Source organism: Mercenaria mercenaria, chromosome 12 (assembly GCF_021730395.1).
Source record: "Mercenaria mercenaria strain notata chromosome 12, MADL_Memer_1, whole genome shotgun sequence".
Taxonomy (NCBI): Eukaryota; Metazoa; Mollusca; class Bivalvia; order Venerida; family Veneridae; genus Mercenaria; species Mercenaria mercenaria.
In genome coordinates, this window is record NC_069372.1 from 65,977,502 (window position 1) to 66,005,467 (window position 27,966).

General features: G+C 35.1%; 1 protein-coding gene across 5 annotated transcripts; it reads left to right on the plus strand.

The window, feature by feature from the left end:
• Positions 1 to 937: 937 nt before the first annotated feature.
• Positions 938 to 27,838, plus strand: LOC123534601 (carbohydrate sulfotransferase 1-like). 5 transcript variants are annotated; one of them, XM_045316914.2, is made up of 7 exons: positions 938 to 1,087; positions 6,006 to 6,170; positions 23,258 to 23,311; positions 24,367 to 24,471; positions 24,965 to 25,151; positions 26,300 to 26,421; positions 26,836 to 27,838. In XM_045316914.2, exons 2-7 carry the CDS (start codon positions 6,122 to 6,124, stop codon positions 27,561 to 27,563), a joined length of 1,245 nt encoding a protein of 414 aa, XP_045172849.2. In that variant the 5' UTR covers positions 938 to 1,087; positions 6,006 to 6,121; the 3' UTR covers positions 27,564 to 27,838. The 5 variants fall into 5 exon arrangements, with proteins under 5 accessions (XP_045172849.2, XP_045172850.2, XP_053376224.1 ...); XM_045316915.2 differs by lacking the exon at positions 938 to 1,087 and adding an exon at positions 5,759 to 5,833; XM_053520249.1 differs by lacking the exon at positions 938 to 1,087 and having other exon boundaries at positions 5,885 to 6,170.
• The last annotated feature ends 128 nt before the right edge of the window (positions 27,839 to 27,966 follow it).

A 27,966-nucleotide genomic window follows, 5' to 3' on the forward strand; every position in this document is an offset into this window, starting at 1 on the left:
CAGCCTTAACATAATAATCTGCACTGTACGCTATTCAGGCAGAAAATTTTTATTGAACACCCCTTCGAATATTAAATGACATTGCCCAAAATGAATGATGGGCCAGTCCATTTCAGAAATTTAGCAGACTAAGGATTTAATATTTCCTTTTTTTTTTATGAATGAAAGGACATTACCTAAAGTTTGAAGTAATCATCGAAATTTCATTTGAATATATAAATAATATGATAAATAACGCAGAATTTAAAAGACAAGCTGGCGTTGGCAGGGGCATACAAACAAGCGAATGGAAGAATACAAATGCCTTTTCGTCAAAATGACATGTAAACTAGTTTGGTGAAGGCAACAGGGAAACTCGCGCCCTGTACTGTACATATAGTGTTCATAATTATTGATAAGTACATATTTACTTACTTCCCTTTGGTCATCTTAGTTTGCTAACAAATTCCGAATTTACACGCAGTTTTTAAAGCTTGCCTATTGGTTCATACTGTTAACGGGAATAAAACAATTAAGTTTAAATTGCGGGGGTTGGGCGGGGAGAGGGATGTGTAACGACATTTTTTGAAAAACATTAAGATATGCATCTAACTTTATTTTATAAAAAATACGAAGACGAGAAAAATGTCAAAAATGATGCATAAATTTGGTTGACCAACTTTAATACATAAATACTCAGTTTGTTTGAATACATAAACAAGCAGAGGCAGACTTTTATAGGCAAATGTTTATTTGAATACATATGCCATGAGTGGCAGAGATCTCTTTAAAGTGCGTTCAAAATCGTTTAACAGATTATGGTTCTCCAATAAAAAATCATTTTATCAGTCGTTATAACAAGCGTTATCGTAACCTGAAGATGTATCTAAGATTAGCACTCATAAATTCATCATCACCTTGTTATCTGGTCGGCTGTTTAAATATGCCTAGATGCCAATAAAACAATAAATTATAACGAGCAAATAAAATGGATTGTCACAAAGACTTGATTTTCTCAAAATGATTCACGTAAAATACGTATTAGTGCATTGCTCGTGGATTTTGAAAGAATGTTGAAATACCTTTCAGGGAAGTTTGTCTATATGAGGTAAAATTTTCATTTTTTTAAACTGTTCCTTTTTTTACTAAAAATGTATAGCCCGCTCTGAGATTGGTAGATACTTTATTATCAGTCATCGTTTGCTTTCCTGTTTTATCGTCACACCAACACAGTTATGGTTTGTATGATGACTTCAAGCTTTTCATGATAGAGGTAGGTGACGACCGTAGATGGCCTTTCATGTACTATTTCAGACAAGAACTGAAACTTTGCTGGAACAATCCAGCTGGCTGAAAGAACTTTCATGATCAACAATTAGGTAAAATTTGCCGTCTTATCGGTAAAATTATCCCCCTTGAAATCACCTGGCTGTGCGATATCGATTTTTATCTGGTTGATATTTTCCAATAGAAACAAAGAAGGAAAACAAGTTTGAACAAATATTGTTTTAATTAGAACGAACACACAATATTTATTATCCTATTGAAGTGTTCGTCATTCTTTTCTCTTTACAAAGATATAAAAAATATTTATCTAAAATGAAGAATTAATGCTTCCCTTGGCGATTAAAAAACATCACTATCAGTCTGTTTACGGCATATAGTTACTGAATAAATAAGCAAAAACCTGTGATACGTATCTTATTCTTTCCCCTGTAGCCACTTTAATTATAATTTGAGAATATTTATTATCCTATTGAAGTATTCTACAGACAATAAATTTTTTATATATGTTTTTATTTTGAAATTATTTTAATGTCTTCTTGCTTCCCTAGACGTTTAAAAGTTGGTGATTTTTGTATTATTTCTTTATTTGCACGTGTCCGTGGTATTTCCGAACGCCCAGTCGAGGTTTTACCCCAAAGCGGCGAGGAACAACTTATTCAAAACCAGCGATCTTAACGACTGGTCCACGGAGGCCCCTTATTTTTGGGAAATGAATCAGTTTATAAAACCATCCTGACAGACTTTCATTGTTGTTGTCTGCCTATATATTGTATAAACGTATCAAAATTTGTAACATGCAAACCGGCGCAATGCCAGAGCAGCTATTAAAGAGGCACCACAAAATAATTGTATTATTTTGCATTTCTATGATGGTAATTATACATGCTTTGCATGAAGAAAATGAGCAATAACAAGTATATCTTATGGTGGCATATTTCTGCATACGATAACCAGATAAGTTTCGCGAAAATGTATCGAATTTTCAAGAAAAACATAAAAAATTTCGTGAAAACATATAAGCTTTTTTCGAAAGATACCGCAAATATTAAGTGGATAAATTTGTGTTAGTGCCCACTTCTGCATAAGAAAACCAGATAAATTTTGCGAAAATGAAATAAGTTTTCATGTAAAACGGTAAAGTTTTCGTGAAAATAAAATATTATTTTCGCGAAAACATTTTATTTCCACGAAAACTTTACCGTTTTTCATGATAGTTTAGTCCATTTTCGCGAAACTTATCTGGTTTCCCTATACAGTAGTGGGCACTAACGCAATCTTTTTCCATTTAATATTTGCAGTTCTTTTCGTGAAAAGCTTTTATGTTTTCGCGAAATTTTTACTGTTTTTCGTGAAATCTCGATAAATTTTCGTGAAACTTATCTGGTTATCGTATGCAGAAATATGCCACCATAATATCTAGTTACAAATTGACAGTGACATAGAAGGCCAAGACAATGTGTTTAATGTCTAAATATATTGTTATATTGATAATTAATGTATAAGTATGCACAGTACTTGATGTTTTAAGGTGAGTTTAGACCACACTTTGTTTGTACAGTGTAAGATGATTATTATTCTATGTTTATAAGACTATACTGAAAAGAGAATGACTAAACAAGTTTGCAGACGAAGTTGTAAAAACATTAATTCAGGTAGGGTTGTCATTGTGTAATATAGCTGTATTATACCAGTATTAGCAGAATGATTTACACGAAGTTATGTGGGAGGAAAAAGTAGGTCACTAGGTCATGATGGGACCTACTTTTTCTCCCAAAAGAACTTCTTTATCTACAAACTTATTCAGTCAATAGCTTTTCAGTATAGGTTTAAAACATTGATAAATAACTATTTTACCCTGTAGAAACAAAGATTGGTCTAAACTCAGCTTTATGTATATCAAATACTTTTCTTAAAGGTCCATTACTAAGGGAAAGTGAGTTGGCAATTTTTTTCATAGCCAGTGCATAGACTTCTGCAAGACACTAAATAATGAAGATTGGCAGGTCAAAATTTACAGAAGGTCTTTGGAACTCAAAGAAATGTATGTGTATTATGTTGAAATTTCAATGAATCGACAGAATGACCCCCCCAGGTCTTTTTAACTTTCTTCATACTTCATAGAAAAATAATTGTACATATACTGTGATTTATTTCGAATTTCTACATACCAACTTTCATTTTCCAATAAAATGAAATAGTTTCTGTGCTTTTTAAAAGAAATTAAAATGTTCACTTTCCTTAGTATTGGACCTTTAATGCTACATTCGTCCAATACACTATCAAGACATTAAACACATTGTCTTGGTCTTAAATTTGTTAGTAGATACTTGTACTTCTCTGCAAATCATGTAATCACCATCATGGGAATACAAAAGAATACAGTGGTTTTGTGGTGCCTCTTTAGTTATTTATTATTTATTATAGTCTCTTCACTGTACAGTACATCAATATACAACATAGGTTAAAGAAACAATAATACGATGTACAATGTCATTCATATATGAATTATAAGAAACTGAGATAAAATTGATTTCTACTATAAAAAGCCAGACAAAAGTTTTTAAAAAACATATTCATATTTACTTTTACTAGTATTACCACTAATTAAAATTCTATATTAACTATCTAAAATCTAGGAATTAGACATATAACTACTAAGACAGTGCCATTTAAAAGTTTAAAACAGTCTATTTATAATGAAAAGGAGATAAAACAATTGTTTACAGACTGTCCTAAATATCTACATTGGTACATATAAGACCATAATGTCAGTGTTATTGATACAGCTATTAAAAAGCTATCTGTTTTAAAATGTATGTTTTATTAAAAATATATTTCAACAAGACCTGTTCGTAAGACAGCAGGCTCAACCTTTCTCAGTGAATTAGAGCTTTGTCCGCAAAAGAAACACTGTGTAAAAACTTTAACTAGAACATTCTAAGTTAAATAAGGGGCACAACCCTGTCAAAATCCAAGATCAGATCTATGGGGATCGTCCCTCCTGGTGTAGACTGACAACAGATGACCATTTCAAGTTATGAGTCTAACAAATTTATCAAACTTAAACAAAAAAAAAAATAATAAAAAAAAAAAAATAAAAATTAAAAGGGAGCATAACCCTATCAAAATTGAAACCAGGATTATGCAGATTATTTCTCCTGGCATAGAACTTGGTAGTAAATAATTATTTTATGGTTCAAGTCACAAGCTTTGATAATAACAGAGATGTTCAAATTTATCAAAAAAAAAAAAAAAACTTTTGACTAAAGAAAATTCTAACTTAAAAGGGGCATATGTGTCACACCCCAAACCAGAGCCATGGGGATTGTTTCCCCTGGTGTAGATCTTGGTATTGATAACTGTTTTAGTTTAATCCTTAAATGCTTCTGACTTTATAAAAAAAAAAAAAAAAAAAAAAAAAAACTTGAGGGTTGTGACAGTACTGCGGCAAGTGTGCTAGCTCCATTTTCCCTTGATAAGTCAAGCTAAAAGATATAGTGAATACCATTGATAAAAACAAAACGAAACACTTATTACTCGAAATGGAAATTACTTTGCATGGAATATGAGTGATTAACACTGACATTATGCATTAACCTAAAACACATGTTTTATCTTAAATATGAATATTGTTAGTACATTTAATAACTATTTTATTTATATACAAATTCATTTCTTCTCCTTAAAATAAGAACGCAGGTTTTGGCTGTAAAACGAACAAGAGCTCTATTTGTAAAAAAGAATAGAAACTTTTCATTATCAGAGTAATGATTAAATTCTGCTTCTATAGAACACCACATCGACGTAAATCAAACTTAATAATAGCATGATTCTGACAATAATGACAACAATGGTAATATGACAAATTATAATCATAGTTAATATACACATTTAACAGAATCATGTCGCATTCAGTATACTTTTTCTTTGAATGAAAGCTTTAATTAAATATACAATGTACAGAAATTTTGTCAAGCAATGATTTATTATTCGTTTTTGTAACATACTAATAATTGAGCCGTGCCATTAGAAAATCAACATAGTGGGTTTGCGACCAGCATGGATCCAGACCAGCCTGCGCATCCGCGCAGTCTGGTCAGGATCCATGCTGTTCGCTAATGGTTTCTCTAATTGCAGTAGGCTTTAAAAGCGAACAGCATGGATCCTGACCAGACTGCGCGGATGCGCAGGCTGGTCTGGATCCTTGCTGGTCGCACACCCACTATGTTGGTTTTCTCATGGCACGGCTCCTATAAGTTTAGCCATGCTTGGTCTAACTCGACAATATTAAGGAATATGAATAAATATGTGAATTAAGTGCTTCACATTCCAACACAACATTAACATAACCTGTTTTGTCTGTCTACCGTCAGAAAAGAAAGGACATGAAACAAGAACGAATTGTTCTACTTTTGGCCTTAGGTATACATTCGGGTATTGTCCACTACACTATGTTACATTCAGCGATTATCGGCTCAAAGGTTGTGTTAATATTTGATCACTACTAACTTTCTAACAAAAGCTACTAAACGGAAATTTGCGCCCTAGGCATTTTTAATTGTTAGAGGTAACAATGCGATGTTATTATAACCCACTTGCTTGATACAATTAGTCCTGCATTATGTAGAAATCTCACAATTACGGGTTGGGGTTTGTACTGTACATGTAAATCAGTAAATATCTTGCATGGTTATATTTGAATAAAGGCATCCGTGAAATGTTTGTTCAATATATCACAGAAAGAATGGATGTGAAGTGGTGAAGTTGCTTACTGGTGTTGTTTGACAAAGTGTTATATAAACCGGTGTGTGACTCGTGCTAGAAAGTTGTCCTGGAGTCACGTGCGAGAAGTAAAATGCGGAGGCAGCGGCTGAAATCTCTGGGTTTGGGTCTAGCTCTGTTTGGTAAGTTTATACTTTTATAATTGTGACGATATGAGATGCCACGTCAAAACAGATGTTGCTGGGTTCTTTTTCTAAACGATTTTGTAAAATATTTGGAAAAATGTACTGCTTACGTCGATTCTCGGCCATAAGCTAAAACACGGGTGGTGGAGTACACTACCCTGTCGGAAATCTTTAGAATTTTTATCCATAAACACATAAGTTTTAAATTGATGGATTATATTAGTTTCTTATTTTTCTTTAACCTAAATTTGTCCAAATGAAAGATTTACTCGTATATGGCTGAAGAATAGTTTATTGCCTGTTTATTATGTATCCGTTATAATACGCATCTGCTACAGTTGTTGATATGCAAAGGATTACATTATTATATTCTTCTTTTCTTGCTCTGGTAATTCATTGTAATACAGACTCATATTGACCATTAATTGAAATTTTTCGACGCCGCCCTGAAGGCGGTGTCGAGTATATGGGATACACTTTTATTTCGGACCTTGTAAAGATGGTAATGAATAGTTTCGGAGTGATAAACTGAACACAGTGAATAGTTTGTAAAAGGATCAACGATATTGCACAATACATTTTAGTGAATAAACTAAAAAATGGCAAAAAGAAAACATAAAAAATGTATGTAATGCAATTTATTATGTGATTTAAAACAATGCTATCTGTCTTTCCTCTCCTTATTTGTAGAGCAGAACATATTTTTTTTATTTACAATTTCGTCAAAAATGTTGATCCGATTTATTGATAAGGGAGGTTACTCTGTAAGTCAAGTTTTCTATTTCTATTCTTAGCATGACCTACTTACCTATCTCATTTTCTATAAATAGAACACACCGCAGACATACCATACTGTAAAGCGTGAATCGCCTGGACAAGGGAGCGTTCGTGTATTTTACAACTTCGAAGAGAATATTTAAAAAAAAAATTATGGAAAATTACAATTGCCTGCATAAAAATACCTTGGAAAAAAAACGTTTTTACAAAGTAAATACAGGAATCAATAAGCATAGATATGTTGAAATGAACGAAGGAAGTGCCGCTGTTAACTTATTTTTAACCTTTTTGTCTTATTTTCTTTGTTGATAGGTACAGTGATGTAATTTCAGAATGCGCACACTTTTGCAAATTCCTATTTCTATTTGTTTTTTTTTTTGTTTGTTTGTTTTTTTCTTTTTTCTTTCTTTTTTCTAACGGCCTAAGCTTTCTAAAAACACAAATTACATAAATATTTTTTGATCAAAGGAAAGGTTATAAAACAAGCAATTTATTGATTACTTTTAATTGTTATTTCGAAATAAAATGGATTAATTATGAACGCTTAACTTACACTGTTTTTCTAAAGGTTTTGAACATCACTACGCCGCTCTTTAAGATTATATGTCAATTAAAACGGTTATTCACTGAAAAAAGATATTTGGACCCAAAAATATGAAAATTGTTAGTATTTCAAATCTTTTTGAATTTTGAAAATCCATAAATGAGCAAAAAAGTTGTTAAAAATCTGATTCAATACGCAAACGGTGTTAAAACATTTGTTTTGCCAACCACCAGATAAACAGATGTTAACGCGTGACGTCACGGCGATCTCTCCTATAGGCTAAAGAGCACTTGGCTGAATTTGTCAGTGACAAGTTAATACTTCTTTAAATGTAGTTTGATTCAAACTCAAAATAGTTGTTCAACATCATCACCCACATCATATGACACAAGGTGCATAACTCTGGCACCATTTTTAGCTCATCTGATTTTTTGAAAAAAAATGATGAGTTATTGTCATCACTTGAGCGGTTGTCGGCGTCGGCGTCGGTGTCGGCGTCGGCGTCGGCGTCTGCGTCGGCGTTGCCTGGTTAAGTTTTATGTTTAGGTCAGCTTTTCTCCTAAACTATCAAAGCTATTGCTTTGAAACTTGGAAGACTTGTTCACCATCATAAGCTGACCCTGTATAGCAAGAAACATAACTCCATCTTGCTTTTTGGCAAGATTTATGGCCCCTTTTGTACTTAGAAAATATCAGATTTCTTGGTTAAGTTTTATGTTTAGGTCAACTTTCTCCTAAACTATCAAAGCTATTGCTTTGAAACTTGAATACTTGTTCACCATCATAAGCAGACCTGTACATCAAGAAACATAACTCCATCTTGCTTTTTGCAAGAATTATTGCCCCTTTTGGACTTAGAAAATCAGTTTTTCGGTTAAGTTTTATGTTTAGGTCAGCTTTTATCCTAAAATCAAAGCTATTGCTTAAAACTTGCAACACTTGTTCACCATCATAAGCTGACCCTGTACAGCAAGAAACATAACTCCATCCTGCTTTTTGCAAGATTTATGGCCCCTTTTGGACTTAAAAAATATCAGATTTCTTGGTAAGTTTTATGTTTAGGTCAACTTTTTCCTTAAACTATCAAAGCTATTGCTTTGAAACTTGCAACACTTGTTCACCATCATAAGCTGACCCTGTACAGCAAGCAAATAACTCCATCCTGCTTTTTGCAATAATTATGCCCCTTTTGGACTTAGAAAATCATTTCTTGGTTGAGTATTATGTTTAAGGCAACTTTTCTCATAAACTATCAAAGCTATTGCTTTAAAACTTGCAACAGTTTTTCACAATCATAAGTGGACACTGTACATCAAGAAACATAACTCTATCCTGCTTTTTGCAAGATGATGGCCCTTTTTAGACTTAGAAAATCATGGGTAGGACAATATTTCTATTAAAAAAAAAAATCAGATGAGCGTCAGCACCCGCAAGGCGTGCTCTTGTTTCATGAATTATTCCCCCTTTTTACTTAGAATTTCAGGTTAAAGTTTTGGTGCACTTTCACTCTACCTCTGTTATTACTGAATGGATTTGATTCAAAGTTAAAATAGTTGTTCAACATCATCACCCACATCATATGACACAAGATGCATAACTCTGGCACAATTTTTCATGAATTATTCCCCTTTTTACTTAGAATTTCAGGTTAAAGTTTTATGCACTTTCACTCAATCTCTGTTATTACTGAATGGATCTGATTCAAACTTAAACAATTGTTCAGCATCATTACCCTTATCATATGACACAAGGTGCATAACTCTGGGACCAATTTTTCATGATTTTTTTCCCTTTTTACTTAGAATTTTAGGTTAAAGTTTTAATGCACTTTCACTCTGTCTCTGTTATTACTGAATGGATTTGATTCAAACTTAAAATAGTTGTTCAACATCATCACCCACACCATATGACGCAAGGTGCATAACTCTGGCACGAATTTTTCATTAATTATTCCCCCTTTTTACTTAGAATTTTAGGTTAAAGTTTTGATGCACTTCACTCTGTTATTACTGAATGGATTTGATTCAAACTTAAAATAGTTATTCAACATCATCACCCACACTATATGACACAAGCTGCATCAAAATTTAATGAATTATGTCTCTTTTTGCTTAGGATATACTTATAATTATAGTGTTTTGATACATTTTATCTTTACCTCTTTTATTACTTTAAGTTGATATTTTTGACATAGACTCAGGCTATTGTGTAATATCTTCATCCACAATTGGAGTCATTAAACACTCCAGTGACAGCTCTAGTTTCCTCAGATGTGCCCAGTTTCACTATCCAGCATCGAAATAGTCGAGCGCGCTGTCTCCTGTGACAGCTCTTGTATTATATCTTGTTACTTGCTTCTTTGTTTGTTTCTTTTTTGTTTTTAATTTAATAGATAGTTTTTGTATTTGTCCATTCCTGACAAAAAAAAAATAAATAAAATAAAAAAAAAAACATTTTCATTGAAATATTTTCTACACTTTGGCAGTGGGTTATTATGCTTTCTAAATTTCTTGAAACTAGACACTGACATACTCCTAGTAACCTTACAGTTCAACGAGGACTTCAAGTTTATCGTTCGTCCGAAAAAAAAATGAATTCTATGATATTCAAAAGTATATAAGAAAGATTCATGCTTTGTGAATAGGGGCAATATAGAGATTATTTATGTTATATCATTCTTTTCTCGGACAAAAGTTTTGATTGTTTTTGTCAAGGGAAACAGTAAATTGCTGTGTATAATCGGCATTCTGAAATCTATAATGTAGGTGACTAAGGTCCATAAAACTTCATCAGTAAATAGAAAACACTCATTACATTACATGATAATAAAAATAATGGTTTCTGTGAACCACAACTTTGAAATAATTTCAACATTTCCTTATTTCCCAACAAACTGCATTTCTGTGAAACTTCATACACACGCTCCTGCATATAAAAACTTTTCACAGGAGATGACCTTAGTTAGTGAAATAATTACTTTAATTTTGTATGTAAAGGGACCACCTACTCGCAATGTTAATGTCATTGCAGGTAGAGGATTTGTATTGCATGGTAAAACTTTTCTATCTTGTTTATTCTTCATGTTTTAAACAGTTTATAACATATATTGTTTTATGTGCTAATGTTGATAACTTGTAGCCAGTCAGACTAATAAAGTAATGATTAGGTGATTTCTCATATTGCAATAAATGTACTTCAGACACAACACTTGGCGGCGTATTTGATGCTTGCATCAATGAATTGCCTTGTAGGTAACTGTAACGTACTTTAAACTTTGCGGTCATGTCTTTTGCCCTACGTAGAGTGCACATGCGCGAAATTTTACTTCCGTTACTAAGGAACAGGCCGAGTGTAAATTCGTCTATATTTCCTATTATCATGTACATATTTAACATTTATTTATACATGTTTCTTGTTATGTATATTGTGATTGCTACAGAGCGGAAATAAAGAGTATATATGGAAGTAACTTTTAGAAGCAGTACACATTTATTATATTTGATAAGTTCGTTTTATTTCAGATCTGATACTGAAAATTCACATAACCGTTATATTTACATTTATCATGATATGTAAAAATATGAAATTAGGGTATAGTACATCTTTAAAAAGAACAATTCCTACGAAGATACCCGAATTGAAATTAATGAAATAAATGAACTCTCCATTTCCACTTTTATATGGAGGAGTTAGAGCCAAAAAGTTTTAATTGTGGCCCCCATGAGTGGTGGGGGCATATAGATTTGGTCTTGTCCGTGCATCCGTGCGTCCGTCCGTCTGTGCGTCCGTCCGTCCGAAGTTCGTGACACGCCTAGCTCGAAAAGTATTTGATATAGATTCATGAAACCTTGTATGAGTCTTTAACATGATATGAACTTGCGCACCTCCTATTTTTCGTCTGGCTCCGCCCCCTATTTTCAGAGTTATGGCCCCTGAAATAGTCAAAAATGCACATTTTTACCTTGTGACAGGCCTAGCTCCAAAGTATTTGATATAGATTCATGAAACCTTGCATGAGTCTTAATCATGAAATGAACTTGCGCACCTCCTATTTTTCATCTGGCTCCGCCCCCCGCCCCCACCCCCCCCACCCCCCATTTTCAGAGTTATGGCCTCTGAAATAGTCAAAAATGCACATTTTCACCTTGTGGCATGCCTAGCTCAAAAAGTATTTGATATAGATTCATGAAACCTTGCATGAGTCTTAACCATGATATGAACTTGCGCACCTCCTATTTTTCATCTGGCTCCGCCCCCTGTTTTTAGAGTTATGGCCCCTGAAATAGTAAAAATTGCACATTTTCACCTTGTGACACGCCTAGCTCGAAAAGTATTTGATATAGATTCATGAAACCTTGCTTGAGACTTAATCATGATATGAACTTGCGCACCTCCTATTTTTCATTTGGGTCCGCTCCCTATTTTCAGAGTTGTGGCCTCTGAAACAGTCAAAAATGCACATTTTCACCTTGTGACGCACCTAGATCAAAAAGTATTTAATATAAATTGTTGAAAACTTTCATAAGTCTTTATCATGATATAAGCTTTCACGCCTCTAATTTTGTGGCTGGTTCCACCCCCTATTTTTAAAGTTATGGCCCCTGAAATAGTAAAACAAATGCACATTTTCACCTAATTATGTGCCTAGCTCAAAAAGTATTAGATGCAAATTCAGGAAACCTTGCAGGAGTCTTTATCATGATGTGCCCTTGCACACTTGGCATTCTTCTTGAGAATCTTACTCTTATTACAGAGTTATGGCCCTTGAAATAGCCAAAATAGTGGATTTTTTGTTTGTGATGCTCAAAGCTCAAAAAGTATATAGAATAATGAACCCTTTTCATAAAATGTTTGTTGAGGCTATACCCCATTAAGATTGCAAACATTTGAATTATTGCCCCTTATTTGTGACAAATATACCAGTGGGGGCACACCCTGTGTCCTACAGACACATTCTAGTTACATAAAAATACAGAATGAATTACTACTCTCTGGCTTTAACCACTCGATATATTGTATCAAAACGTTATTATTTGCAGATCGTTGTAATACGGCTCTGCTCTGTGTCATTGTCAAGATATTTACATAATTTCACCTTATTTAAACAAACTTGAATATTTGCTTTATTTGCAACCTCAGTACGTGCTACTGACTATTGAACATAATGTAGAACTTCTAAAATGTTTGTTGTAGACAGCGGTGTCCCACGTTACATAACAGCCATTGATATTTTTAATGACGTAACTGAAAATATGAAAAGGTTGTGCTTTGTTTGCTTTAATGCCGTTTTTAATCGGTATATGTAAACGCTTATGAATATCAACATTGTAATTTGAGCCGCGCCATGGGAAAACCAACATAATGGCTTTGCGACCAGTATGGATCAAGACCAGCCTGCGCATCCGCACAATCTGGTCAGTATCCATGCTGTTCGCTTTCAAAGCCTATTGCAATTAGAGAAACCGTTAGCGAACAGCATGGATCCTGACCAGAATGCGCGGATGCGCAGGCTGGTCTGGATCCATGCTGGTCGCAAAGCCATTATTAGCTCATCTGATTTTTTGAAAAAAAAATGATGAGTTATTGTCATCACTTGAGCGGTTGTCGGCGTCGGCGTCGGCGTTGCCTGGTTAAGTTTTATGTTTAGGTCAGCTTTTCTCCTAAACTATCAAAGCTATTGCTTTGAAACTTGGAATACTTGTTCACCATCATAAGCTGACCCTGTATAGCAAGAAACATAACTCCATCTTGCTTTTTGCAAGATTTATGGCCCCTTTTGTACTTAGAAAATATCTGATTTCTTGGTTAAGTTTTATGTTTAGGTCAACTTTTCTCCTAAACTATCAAAGCTATTGCTTTGAAACTTGGAATACTTGTTCACCATCATAAGCAGACCCTGTACATCAAGAAACATAACTCCATCTTGCTTTTTGCAAGATTTATTGCCCCTTTTGGACTTAGAAAATCAGTTTTCTTGGTTAAGTTTTATGTTTAGGTCAGCTTTTATCCTAAACTATCAAAGCTATTGCTTTAAAACTTGCAACACTTGGTCACCATCATAAGTTGACCCTGTACAGCAAGAACTCCATCCTGCTTTTTGCAAGATTTATGGCCCCTTTTGGACTTAGAAAATATCAGATTTCTTGGTTAAGTTTTATGTTTAGGTCAACTTTTTCTCTTAAACTATCAAAGCTATTGCTTTGAAACTTGCAACACTTGTTGACCATCATAAGCTGACCCTGTATAGCAAGCAACATAACTCCATCCTGCTTTTTGCAATAATTATTGCCCTTTTGGACTTAGAAAATCATTTTCTTGGTTGAGTATTATGTTTAAGTCAACTTTTCTCATAAACTATCAAAGCTGTTGCTTTAAAACTTGCAACAGTTTTTCACCATCATAAGTGGACACTGAACATCAAGAAACATAACTCTATCCTGCTTTTTGCAAGAATGATGGCTCTTTTTAGACTTAGAAAATCATGGGTAGGACAATATTTCTATTACACAAAAAAAATCAGATGAGCGTCAGCACCCGCAAGGCGGTGCTCTTGTGTTGGTTTTCTCATGGCGCGGCTCATATAACCCTTGACAGTATTTTCTGTACTGTGCAGCAGTCTTCACGATGAAAGTCGCAATGCCGGTATATTTTTTTTTTTTCATTGGTATATTTCAACGTAATTAGGAGACAATAGAGTGGTTGCGATTTTATATAGTACGTACACTTGTACGTGTAATACATTCTTATTAGGCTTGTTTCCGATGCATTAACAGTAAGACTCTTCCAAAAATTATCTTGATAATTTAAATTGTCTTGATAATTGGCTTAAGTCGTTGTGGTATATTTATAAGACTTGTATATTTATTCTGTTCTGTTCTGTTCTGTTCTGTCGCTCACTACAAGGTAAAAGCGTGTGAGATTGCCTTTTACGGGTACAGTCGAACTTGTAAAGATAGAAGCCCGTCCACTTAGCTCAATAGGAGGAGCACAGGTCTACGGATCGCGGGGGCGTCAGTTCGATTCCCGTGCAAGGTATATTTTCTCTAAGATGAATTGATAGAAGGCATTGTGTCTGAATCTCTGAGTCATGTGGGGAAGTTGGCAGTAACATGCGTAGAACAGGTTTGTACATTGTACAGAATCCAGGAACACTGGCCACCGTTACATAACTGAAATACTGTTGAAAAAACGGCGTAACGGTTAAACCCAAAGCAAGCAAACAAACAAATTGATACGTCAGACAACTATAAAGATAAAGAAAGAAAAGTTTATCCTAGCGCGTACCTGTACAAGTACGAACTGTAACCTCTCTATTTTCAGACGCTTTGGACAGATCGCAATGCCAGTATATTTTTTCTCTTAGGCACAGTTTAACATACTTAGAAGACAGTAGAAAATGTTTCAAACTTTTTTTCGTATAAACCTAATGTCCTTACAAACTCGTAACGATAGTGTAGTTAAATGAATGTTTGTAGCAGTGTGTATATAATGTATATAATTGGTCTATAATTTCGATTTTCCGACTAGCTCAGTTAGTAGAGCATCTGACTTGCAAGCAGAAGGTCGCAGGTTCGAGTCCTGTATCAGGCTGCGCATTTTCCCGCTTCTATTACATTGGTGCCGTGAGTGTGGTGACTAGCCTTGGAATCCTAGAGCTAGGGTGAAGCAATGGCTGGGTTAGTCAAAAGCATCTGAGTTTGTCTTTGAAAAAAAGGAGGTAGGAATGTAGCAGTGTGTATATAATGTATATAATTGGTCTATAATTTCGATTGTCCGATTAGCTCAGTTGGTAGAGCATCTGACTTGCAAGCAGAAGGTCGCAGGTTCCGAGTCCTGTATCGAGCTGCACATTTTTCCGCTCCTGTTACAAATTGTACGTTAAAAATGGTGTATGCTAACTAGGACGCAAATATGAGTCGACTAAATATATTATTCGGAAGGACACCCCTCTGCCAGATATTCGACGGAATATCTGGCAGAGGGGTGTCCTTCCGGAAGTAACAAGGAGATGTTGTAACGAAAAGTCACGCGGGTATTGGCGCGTTACGATTGATTTCCAACTTGTTTGTTTACAATTGTTAAGCAAATAAAGTAATATTAAACAAGAACAGGAGGTTTAGATCCTACTGCACAAGTGTAGACAAGTTTTTTTTCATAATAATTTCATATAATTCTGTGGAAATAAGACACAACATGTGATTTATTTGTCAATAGTGGTAGTAATTTACGATATGAGAAAATTCTGGAATACAGTACCTCTTCAGAGATATAAATCGACGTGGTCGCGAGTGAAAACTCTTTTTGTATTGCTGTTGTTTTTACTTACTTTGTACAAAGGTAGCGTTTAACTTTTATTTTAATTATTTTATAAATTACTGCTAATGTATTTACAACAATATTCTTAGTCCACCATACTCGATTGGTCGTGTTCTTGCTATGTGTGGTTTGCACTCATAATGGAATTATTCAGCGGAAGTTGATGGTATACGGTCAGGTTCGGAGATCTAAATCTGTGTAATGGTTTACGGCATACGCAATTATATCTTATTGTAGTTCCAGGCTAATCGAATCCACCTATAATTTTGGATAATGCATATGCATGTATGACATAATTATGGAAAACGTTTATTAACATCATTAATTCCAGCTTCAGAAAGTCAATTGCTCTAAATTTCATGGGAACATTTGCTCCAGACATTAAGCAGTTATTGGAAACCAAATCAATTCTTGGTTTCTTTTCACCATATTTCTGTTATTTATAATTGATGGAATAACAGAAACTAATACCCTCGGGTGAAAGTCGAATGCTCCAGGGGACGGGTTAACTCGTGTTTAGTTATATAATTACTCATCAGACAGCAAACCTCCTGTGAAACATCCTATTCAGTTTCAGATTTGATATAGCAAACTCTCAAAATTGCTGTAAGCGGTCAATTAAGGTAAACGAATCTTTAAGTGTTATTTTCACGTTTAATAGAACGAATAGAAACTACCAGAGTGACATTCAGTGCATTTCAGCCACATACGTCAATCTTGGTAGAAAAATTCCAGCTTGATAGCTCGCTCGAGTAAAAATACTTCGACCACTGACGATGTTCGATCCCACAGCGGCTAGGAACAATTCCATGATTAATGCAGAAATGTTGCCTTGTACATAATGACGGTTTTACAGTTTTGTCTAGATCTGGTACTAGACATTAACCTTTAGAGTGCTAAATTTCTAAAATAGACTGGTCCATCACCAGTGCAGGCTGAGCTGGGTCTGCACTGGTCGCACAGGCATAATCACAGGCCGTCAGCAGGCTCAAGGTCAAGGAACATTAAAAGATGCCGTTTCCATCAATAAATTATTATAGGGTTCAAAAGCCAGTCTATACGAGAGATTTTTTTTGGATGTAATGAGGATGAGATTAAACATGGGCAATAGGCTGGCAATAGACTGGCTGCATTTAAGAGTTTTGAAATCATTACCTAAAATATGTATGACGTAGTCTAGGAGCTAGTCTAAACTTAAACTCAGATCTGCCGAGTGGCCAAGGCGGTCAAAATAATCTCTAAACCAAAGTAAATTTAGAATAATATGGGATAATATTGAAGCAAGTTTTGCTGTAAATCTACATTGTAGCCCATCTTATGGCATCATTGGTGTATTCTAAAACTACATAGCTTCCAATCACTTAATATTTGGAACATTTCAAGGGACTGGGACTTCTTATTCTTAGAAATCATTGTAAACTACATAATTATTTAACATCGTTAGACTGTGTTTAAGTTTCACATCTTATCATGGCTTAATCCTGCTCTTCAAAATATCATATATTTGGTTGAGATTATTTTGATTACGTGATTTCTCCACACTGAAAAGAAATTTTAAAAGTTGTTGATGTCGAAAATGCTTTAAATTTACAATGAAAATCGTCTTTTTGATGGTAAATTCAACACACATTAAGATAGTCTTAAAAATGAAGTTTTCCTTTATTTTCACTCATTGAAGCTCTTTTAATTATATTGTACTATTTATTTGAACTGTCAAAACATGTTCCCGGCTTTCATTATATTCTGTTCACACCTATAGGTATTGCACAGTAATAAGAAACAAACAAAACGATAGCTTAAAAAGTCAGTACACTACGTTTACGATGCAAACAGTAATTCCTAGTTGGCTGAGTTGTTAATTTACGTGTTGCTAAAAATAAAAAACGCCATAATACTGTGTGGTACTTATATATAAGAATAATAGTACAATATCAACAATCAATAAATTACGATTGTAAATTTTCATTTTGTATTTAAAGCACTTTGTTTAAAGGTCCAATACTAAGGAAAGTGAACATTTTAATTTCTTTTAAAAAGCACAGAAACTATTTCATTTTATTGGAAAATGAAAGTTGGTATGTAGAAATTTGAAATAAATCGCAGTATATGTACAATTATTTTTCTATGAAGTATGAAGAAAGTTAAAAAGACCTGGGGGGTCATTCTGTCGATTCATTGAAATTTCAACATAATACACATACATTTCTTTGAGTTCCAAAGACCTTCTGTAAATTTTGACCTGCCAGTCTTCATTATTTAGTGTCTTGCAGAAGTCTATGCACTGGCTATGAAAAAAATTGCCAACTCACTTTCCCTTAGTAATGGACCTTTAATAAAGGATGACCCCGCAGTAAAGCAAGGAGTATAAATGCCGCGGGTATCAAATTTCTGCTTAAGTCGGTACAATATGCATTATTTGTTAGCCACTCTTGCGGAGAGAGTAAAGGACAGTTTTTGTTATAATAGTTGTAAACTAATGGCTGACAGGACAAACTGGAAATTAGCTCTATATGTGATACTAACAACGGGGATATTACTACGTATGTTTTTTTTTCAAACATTTTGTTAAAGTTTTGAACAAAAAATTCTACTCCCGGAATCATTTTTATTATTGTATACAAGCAGGGAATGTACGTTTAGATTTATACGTCATTTCACTGTTTGTACAAGGTACACATAAATCGCCAATATTCTGTCTCATTCTTTGCATATATACTTCCGTTACTTGAAGAAATTTTTTTTAAATTATAATGCATCTTTCATAGGCTTAAATATTTATCTATCGTGAATGCATTTGTATCAGAGAGCTTTGTTAGAGAGAACAGAACAGAATAGAACATCATTTTTTATACATTGTTCACGTGACATTATATATAGAGAACGTTGCCGAAGTTGTGTGGGTAAATTATTTTTCGGTACTGATAATCGTGCGACAAACTGTTGTGAGTACATGTATTTCCTATTTGCATGTTTTAACGTTTAAAGTCCTGCTACGCGTCTATTCAAATTCTATTGTGTGTATGCAACCCATGATTACAACAGGTAACAGTTAACGGTTAGCACGCAAAACCACAGGTATTTTATATAGAATTTTATTTAAAATAGACTCTGTTTTAAGTTTAAAAGGTAGGACTGGAGCAGATCTTTAACTGATAAGTGAAGTAAACAGAAAGATAAACGTATATAAAAATGCAATGTTTAGAGAGACCTGAGAACGATAATAAATTGCAAATAAGGTATAGTCAGACTATATTGACATTCAACTGTTAAATGGTGACTTTTAATCCCCGAGACAGTAAAATGCATTGATTACTGCCCGCTGGGTCAATAAAACTGTTGAAAGTTCATTCAAAAGTATCGATACATTTGACAGTATTATTCCCGTGTGATCATCGATAATGGCAAATCTGTTAGATTATCGATGTAATATTGAAACATTTGTACGGTATTTATCAAAATTTTATATTTAGTGTGCATAATATAGTGAATAAATCAATCATGATAATAAGCACTCTGCACAGAGAGTCATATAACTGAAAATGAACAGGTAGCATGAACTGTCGCACAAGCTGAGCCAAAAGAAGCACTGTAATATGAAAAAAAAACGTATGTTTATTTTCATTAAAACACGGCAGTATTGACGTCACGTGACATATTCTTTTAGCGCACACGGGTGACTTGATAGTTTGTTTGTTTTGGGTTTAACGCCGTTTTTCAACAGTATTTCAGTCATGTAACGGCGGGCAGTTAACCTAACCCGTGAAGCTGGATTCTGTACCAGTACAAACCTGTTCTCCGCATGTAACTGCCAACTTCCCCACATGAATTATCGGAGGTGGAGGACGAATGATTTGAGACACAATGTCTTTTATCAAATAGTCACGGAGAACATACGCCCCGCCCGGGGATCGAACTCGCGACCCCGCGATCTGTAGACCAACGCTTTCTCTACTGAGCTATAGAGTGTTACTATATTTGATCTACTGTATATGTTTAGCACGACTAAATCGGGCTATTTTGTATTTTTACACGTAAACCCCTTTTATAAATAATGTTATTTAGACAAATTCTAGAATTTCATTTTTTAAAGACTTTAATCCACTAAAGAACTACAGCGCTGGTATTGAAAAAGAAAAAGGATGTTAACTTTTATACAAGAAAGTAACGCTTCAATATATACAGCCGTATGACTTTACTCCTTTTCGCTCCTTTCATTGTTTCTTTCCGATACATGAAATGTTAACGTCGCCACTTTTACATAAGAGCATTTCGACAGATTGCTACAAATCATACTGAAACCCAGTAGCGTAAAAAGGACGTTTCTATTGAAAAAGGGTACGAGAAAATAAAGAAAGATTACCAGTATTTATATTTGGAATGCTTGAGGCCGGACCGGCGTAGGCTTACATTTGATTTGGGACTGACAAGCCTAAAGCGGAATAATGTTACGCTTCAGAATAAATTCACCTATAATGCATGAATTCTGAAAAAGCAATAATTTTGGAAGTTCGCTAACTTGTCTTATCTCCATTAGTTGAGTTCATTGGCCAAGAGCTGTAACGCTTGCTATCTGACAGAATAATGGCCTTTTTGTACTTAGCTAACCGGATTTTTTTTGGTTAGAATTTATGTTTAGGTCCGCTACAATACTAGTCAAATTTTATTCGCTTATCATTGAAAGGTCAGTATGTAGGCCAAGAACCACACCTCTGACTTGTATTTTGTCAAAATTACGGCCTTTTGTGGACTGTATCAGTGGTTTTTTTTTTGCTTATATCCATTGAATGTTATGGCTTTGAATCTTTATACACTGACGAGATAAAGAAACGCCTCATTCAAACTCGGTATACAATTTTTCGTTAACCGTGATTCAAAATTAGAAAAGAACAATTCCATTCGCAAATTAGATGCTTTACAAGAATTTATGGTCAATAAGAAATCATTTCATTGTCGCATTAAGCTTAAATCTTGAATTTTAATAGCCCGGTCGGAGAAATTGCATTAGAAAAATCAGTAGCGCGTGTGGCCACCTCTGCTAGCAACCACAGCAGCAAGGCGACGCCTCATAGAGCCGCACCAGTTGCGTAACAGATACCGTGGGATTCTGGCCCACTCCTGGTGCAGCGCTGCTACCAGTTCCCGGACGTTTGCTGGCTGGGGTTGACGTTGGCGTAACCGCCGTCCGAGATAATCCCACGCGTGTTCAATCGGATTGCAGTCCGGTGAACACGCCGGCCAAGGTAAAACATTAATGTTTCTAGCCTGTAGAAAGTCCCTGGTGACGCGTGCAACGTGAGGTCGCGCGTTGGCGTGCTGATAGACTAATCCTTGACGTTGACGGAATAAAGGGACAACTACATGACGTAATATCTGGTCGATGTAACGCCTGGCTGTGAGATTACCTTGGCAAACGACGAGTTGGGACTTAAACCTATGGTTGATTGCTGCCCACACCATTACTCCACCTCCACCGTAACGATTGTGCTCCAAAACGCAATTGTTTGCGTAGCGTTCATGGCGTCGTCTATAGACACGGATACGTCCGTCGGCGTTCCACAAGTTGAAACGCGACTCGTCACTGAACACTACGTTCTGCCAACGCTGGCCGCGATGGTTGCGGGCCCAAATAAGACGTTGGTGACGGTGGCGTAACGTTAGAATTAGACCGCGGTAGAGCCTACGACAGGTAATTCCGCGTTCTCTGAGTCGATTTCTCACTGTATGTCGACTAATTGGACGTCCACGGTTACCTACAACTATACGTGACGTAGATTGCGCTGTCACAAATCTGTCACGTAAATGACGTTGACGTATATAATTATCCTGTCGTATTGACGTTACACGCGGTCTACCTGAACGTGGTCTATCGATAGACGTTCCCGTGTCTCTTACACGTCGAATAAGACGCACAATTGTCGAACGAGAGACGTTAAAACGTCTAGCAACTTGTTCCTGCGTTCGCCCACATTCAAGCATAGCCAAAACCTGAGCCCTCTCTTCAGAATTCAGCCTCGGCATTACGAAAACTAATGTTTTTTTCAGAGAATAGCTGAAAATATGGTTGTGTGTCGTATTACACATGTACATGTGCAAAAATCGTTCAATCAAACCACATGGTTTACATGCACGGACTGCACGAGGAAATCATGACCAGGTACATGAAGTGAACAAATGGCAGAATGAAATCGCGCGAGTTTTTGTTCACTGTGTTTGTCGGTCAGAGTACATGTAGATTTACTACATTTCACAACAATTAAAAGCGTTAGGAAAAAAATAACGCCAAATTTCAATGAGGCGTTTCTTTATCTCGTCAGTATATATTTTATCATCATCAAGAGGTGGGTAAGGAGGCCAAGAACCATATTTTTCTTGCATGTTGTCTTATATCAAATACTAACAGACGAGCGTTGGCACCCGCAGCCGGTGCTCGTGTTAATTTTAAAGGCGTGATATCAAAGCAAAGACAGGTATCACATCACATCATAATCATTTAAGTTACTGACTTATTAAATCATTATTTAAAATTCGTGTTCGCCACCAAAATAAAAAATATGTATATAAAGAATGAGAAGGCGTCATCCGCCAATGCTGATACGTGCTGAGAAAAGTCTATTATTTTGATAGGTTTCACACTGGACACCAACATGTTACATAACAAAATAGTCGTGTTTACGGTTTAAGAATGTATATTTCATTGTTTACAAATATTGTATCCACTAAATTACCGTATTACCAAAATGTCAGTATAGACTGATCGGTGTGTCGTTTGGTTTCGCTAATAAAACGAATTCATTTTCATTTCTTTATCTCAGTTACTAGTATTATTGTCTGTTGTCTGTTATATCTTTAGAAAAATGTATTAAAGTTTAAGATATTTTATGCGCAGAATAATGAAATAAAAGGTCCGGACTTATTATACAAATGTTAATCCGGATCAGTAAAAGATTTACTCAAGTGACCTCTGTTTGGACATGTGTATAGTGTATATTTAAGTTAGAAGTGTATAATTCAGCCAAAAATTTGATGAAATTTGATTTTTTGTCGGCCAATATGGCTATAAAAAGTAGACGTAAGGTGGTGCTTTGGGGATTTTTTATATTTGGTATGTATTACTAACATTTGCTCTAATGATATTGTTCTTTTTTGAGGCAAAATACTTCAAAGTTATAAACAGTCAAATCAAAAAGCGGTTGATCTTTAAATATACAAAATAGTAAGAATAAAATAGCAATAAAAACTTGAAAGTTTGATTTTCTTTCGCATTGTTTTATGAGCTCGACCTATTGACAAGAACAAAAGTTTTATTATCATTTAAAGAGGTGCCTGCCCCATCCACCCCCGCTCCACTCCCGCATACGACTGAATATTTCTACTATGTATTTACGTTAGTATATGTGTAACTTACATAATTTTGCTGATAGCATTTTTTTTCTCTTTTTTTTTTCAGTTGCGGTCTATACAATTCTCAAGACAGCCTCCAGCGACACCCTAGTTTTAGCAGGTATGTTGTCACTATACAGTGTACTATATTCTATTCTGTAGTATTATACAAATTAGAATAACAGGTGGACAGGTGTGTTGGCGACATGTAACTTATTTAATGAGAAGATCATGTAGAACCCCATTGTACGCCTCTGAATTACCACACTGATGCATATTCTGCATTTCAGTCGACTTCTTTAGGTCATTTTCTGACATTCCTTCCACTTTACGTGACAACAAATAAACCTCACGTGCCCATGTGTGCTAAAACGTGTACATATGTTAACAAGAAATAGTCTAATAATGGCAAGCAGTCTAAATACAAATGTCGTTTCATTCCATATTCCTTTACCAACCATGAGTACCTTGTAAACGCATTTTCATACACAAACCTTTGTGGTGGAGCAGACTAGGTTGTTCTGCTCATGCCGACTGGTCGTTCCGCCAGTATACCATTTCATTTCTTATTAATAAACGGTGACTACCTGGATCTATGGTTTTCAAGATAAGAAGATCATTGCCGGTTATTTACGTAAGAAATCAGCGTTATAGTGACATTGACATTGAAATAGTGTTCAGTCAGTTACTAGTATACGCACGGGACAACTCACTTGACGATTACCATAGGTTCGAATAGGATGCTTTTGGTTTGGGGGTGGAGGAGTAGTACTCAAAGGTCAAGGTCACAGTATGTTTGAGACTGAAAACGGTCTCACGTGGAGATTAACTAAATAAATATTAGTTAAACTTCATAATATCTGTCGACCATTTCTAAAGTTTTTTGTTTATATGATCAAAGGTCATGGTCAAATCATACTCCAGACGGATAATTGCCTAGTCCGTTTTCATTTCAAAGAGTTTATGTTGGTATTACATTCAAGCTGATGAGGGAATGGCATTTTAAATGCCGTTTATCTATCATTGTAGGAAATTTGATCACGTTTGCAGGATAGTATTACGTTTTCTAAAAGCTTTCAAACACGTCTATCACGTTCCAGACTATTAGTATTTGATGTGCACATAAAAAAGCAAATTTAGCGTCTGTATTAAGTTTTGCTATCTGTTTCATTGCAGCAAACATATCGTCGGATAGAAGACTTATTTTAGTGAAGAACAGCCAAGAAGTGTCGGCAAATGCAGCCGTGTCCCTTCCGGCAACAACAAAAATAACAACTAAAGGTTTGCAACTTCTGAAACGAAATACTGTCAGATACGTTTGATTTTAAAAGAAAACATTACAAAAAGAAAAGAATGAAAACGAAACTTTCTTTGACTTGAAAACGAAAAAAGTACTTACTGTGCAAGCGGAAGATAAACTTTGTAAGACTTGTCTCTGGTGCTGATTATTTCCAGCCTCAGAGGTATTAAAGACGTTAAAGTTTTAACACGTGCACGTGTAATTAATTTCTATACACGATATAGACGTTTCCTGTATTTCCAGTCGACTAGAGTTCAAACTTCAGACTGTAATTTTACAAGTACAGAAACAGGAAGTAGGTCAGATTGAGTCTCGGTCATTGCTTACGGTTTGAATATCATTTTCGTCTCAAGAAATATCTTTGATAAAAAGTCACCTGATAAAGTTCTTTATGGAATTTGGTGTTATTTAAGCAAACTTCTAAACCCACAGTGTTCAGCGTGTCCGCATTCACTTGTGTGTTGTTTCTTTCAGTGCCGGAAGTACCTGTGAAATATGACATTGTCATTAACTCGTACATGCGCAGTGGCTCAAGTTTTATGGGACAGTTACTGGCATTCCGACCGGATTCTTTCTACTGGTACGAGCCTTTGTGGAATTACGACAGCGGGGTGTATTACTGGGGAAAAGATTATGTATGCACCGGTCATTCTAATTGTGGGTAAGTTTTTCGCACGTACTTTAAAGTTTTCAAGGCCATACGAACTAGAACTGTTTTGTTAAAGACAATTGGCAGTCCGTGCGATTACTTTTTAGGTATACAACGGCATTTGTTGTAACTAATACTAACACATTAGAGGGAAATGCCGAGATCGCCTGCGGCAGTCATGATAAAAGAAATTGCCGACGGACAGTACGTGTTTACAAAGTATGCAGCTTAGGTCACGTAGAGACTTCCGAACTTCAATGTTTGAAAGGCCTTAGTTGATCATGATCCTTTGAAAAGTAAAGTCCTAGTGAATGACCTTGACCGTGGAGATTCAGGCCTTTGAATAGTAAGAACTTTTTATGCCTGGTCATGATTACGCATTCCGTTTCTATATTCGTTATAGGATTGAATTATTTTTCTGTTGTTTATGCATGTGTTAACCCTGACGACTAGCGCACACATTAATTTAATGCGTGCGCTATTCGGCAGAATTTACACTTGCAAGAACAGCAGAAGCAATATTTGAAGCCTTTTAATTCCAAGAAAATAGGACTCCGCACCTTTTCTTTCTTTGTTCATTTAACTGAAATTTAACGCCACACAATAATCGTGTAGGAAATGATATAACTAAGAAATCTAAGAAGTAAATGCTCTTCGTTCAGAAATAAGAAAGTTATATATCACCGTTTTTGGAATATTACTGCTATCTAATTCTTGCTGGAAAATTCAAACATTTTTAGTTAATTATGTCGAAGTTTCGGCGCTATTTCTTTTTCAATATGAAAACACATGCTCTCTGATTCTGCATTGATACAAAAATGAAATATGCATATGAATAAAAAAGTGGTGAGCTGGGGGTTCATAAACGTGCGAAGATCTCGGCTTAACAAATCAAAGCGCTTGAATTAATAGATACTGGAGTTATTCATTTTAAACGTTAATAACAAACACCTCTTTAAGATTTCCTAATATAGCCGTACCTTTTTATTTTGAATGTCATGTCTCTGAAATCCTAAAACAATTCATTTGTCGTAAAAAGTTCTTTTAAATAAAACACATTGACAATTTCTAATACATGAATATTTTTTTTCATCAGAGTTAACGCTCTTTAGTCTCAGAATCTTGTATTTTGGCTCTTATGTAGAAGATATTAATTTCAGATATGCAAGGAACAGACACTTGAACATGGACACGATGCATAAAGCCTTGTACAATATATATACATGTGACTTTTCTACTCTGGTTCCTGCGGTGGCAGAGCAGATGACGCCAAGCTACTCAGGTAGGAACCAGAAACAGTTTGATCGTTTGGCATATAGAATAGACCACTAAGATCAAGGGAAATAAATAACTAGTATGGTAAGGTTCATATAAAGCAGTGGTTACCTCCCCGCAATCGATACCACATAATGAAAAGAATGTACATAAATGTACACCCTACAAAACAGATCATGTCAAAACGCGGTATCTTATACAAGGCAAAGTGTATTTGGTATTCATGTATATGATTCAAATGATCTTCGAAAAAATAAATGTCTCTTGCGTTGAGGTATCCACTGATTTACATGAACCACTGTCTATAATTTAACTTGACTGCTATAGCTTTGTAAATACAAAAAAAGTTAATAAGAAGCTTTTCATATTACACATATGCGTGAAAACCTAACCTAGTTTTGTTATATCATAAATGCTTCAGGTTCTGTATGGAAGCCGTACCAGGCTTGTCGAGCGCAAGGGCAAACCGTATCTACCTGCCTGAAAAAGATGGAAGCAATATGTAAGACTGCCAAGCACAGGACTACCAAGATCGTTCGATTAACTGTGGATAACTTGGAATATGTTCTCGAAAATTTACCAAACGTGAAAGTTGTTCATTTAATGAGAGACCCACGTGCAATAATTAACTCCCGAATTACAACTAATTGGTACAATCTACAAGAATCGCCACACGACAATCACCAGCGTATCAGATCAGACGCCAAAGATTTGTGTTTACGAATGAAGTACGATTTAAAAGTTGGGACGGTGCTCAAACAAAAATTTCCGGGACGATTTGCTTTTGTAATGTTCGAGGACCTACAAACTGACATGAAATCAAAAACGGGTATATTATATTCGTATTTTGGTATTGACAAATCAACTGTTGAGTCCAAGCTTGCTAATATGACTGGAATTTTGCAAAATGAGCATCTTGTGAATCGAACATGGGGAGATTATACAAACTGGTGGCGCCATCAGTTAAGTTTTGGTGCTATAAAGGCAATTGATAGTGTATGTAAAAATGTATCAGATACTTTAGGGTACACAATATTTTCTAGTGAATCTCAACTTAAGGACGTGTCACTCAAAGCTTTTTCCTTCCGCGAGGAACTTCTTCTAGAAAATCTACATAAAAGTACATTATATAACTTTAATTTTGTTTAGCGGACCATAAACCATAGTATTGTCTATGTCCGTCCAGCGACATTACCGGAAAATAATGGATTTCTGGTTCATATATTATTTATTACCTGACAATCACAAACGACAGTACTAAACCAGACCAAGACGGCGAGAACTGTGTTCATACTTCTACAAAACATTGCTATAACGTACAAATTCAGAACGTTGCGTTTCATTGAATTAATTATACATGTATATTTTGATAGTTGTATTTTATTTTGTTGTGTCTGTTGACAATAAATTTACTTTTTCCTGAATCATATATTACTTGTTATTGGCAGGTTCTGTCCAGCAAAATAATAAAAAAAACAAATGAAATGTGAACCGATTGAAGGGATACAATCTATAGTGATCATTCCATAGATGACGTCAGTGTTACTTCCCT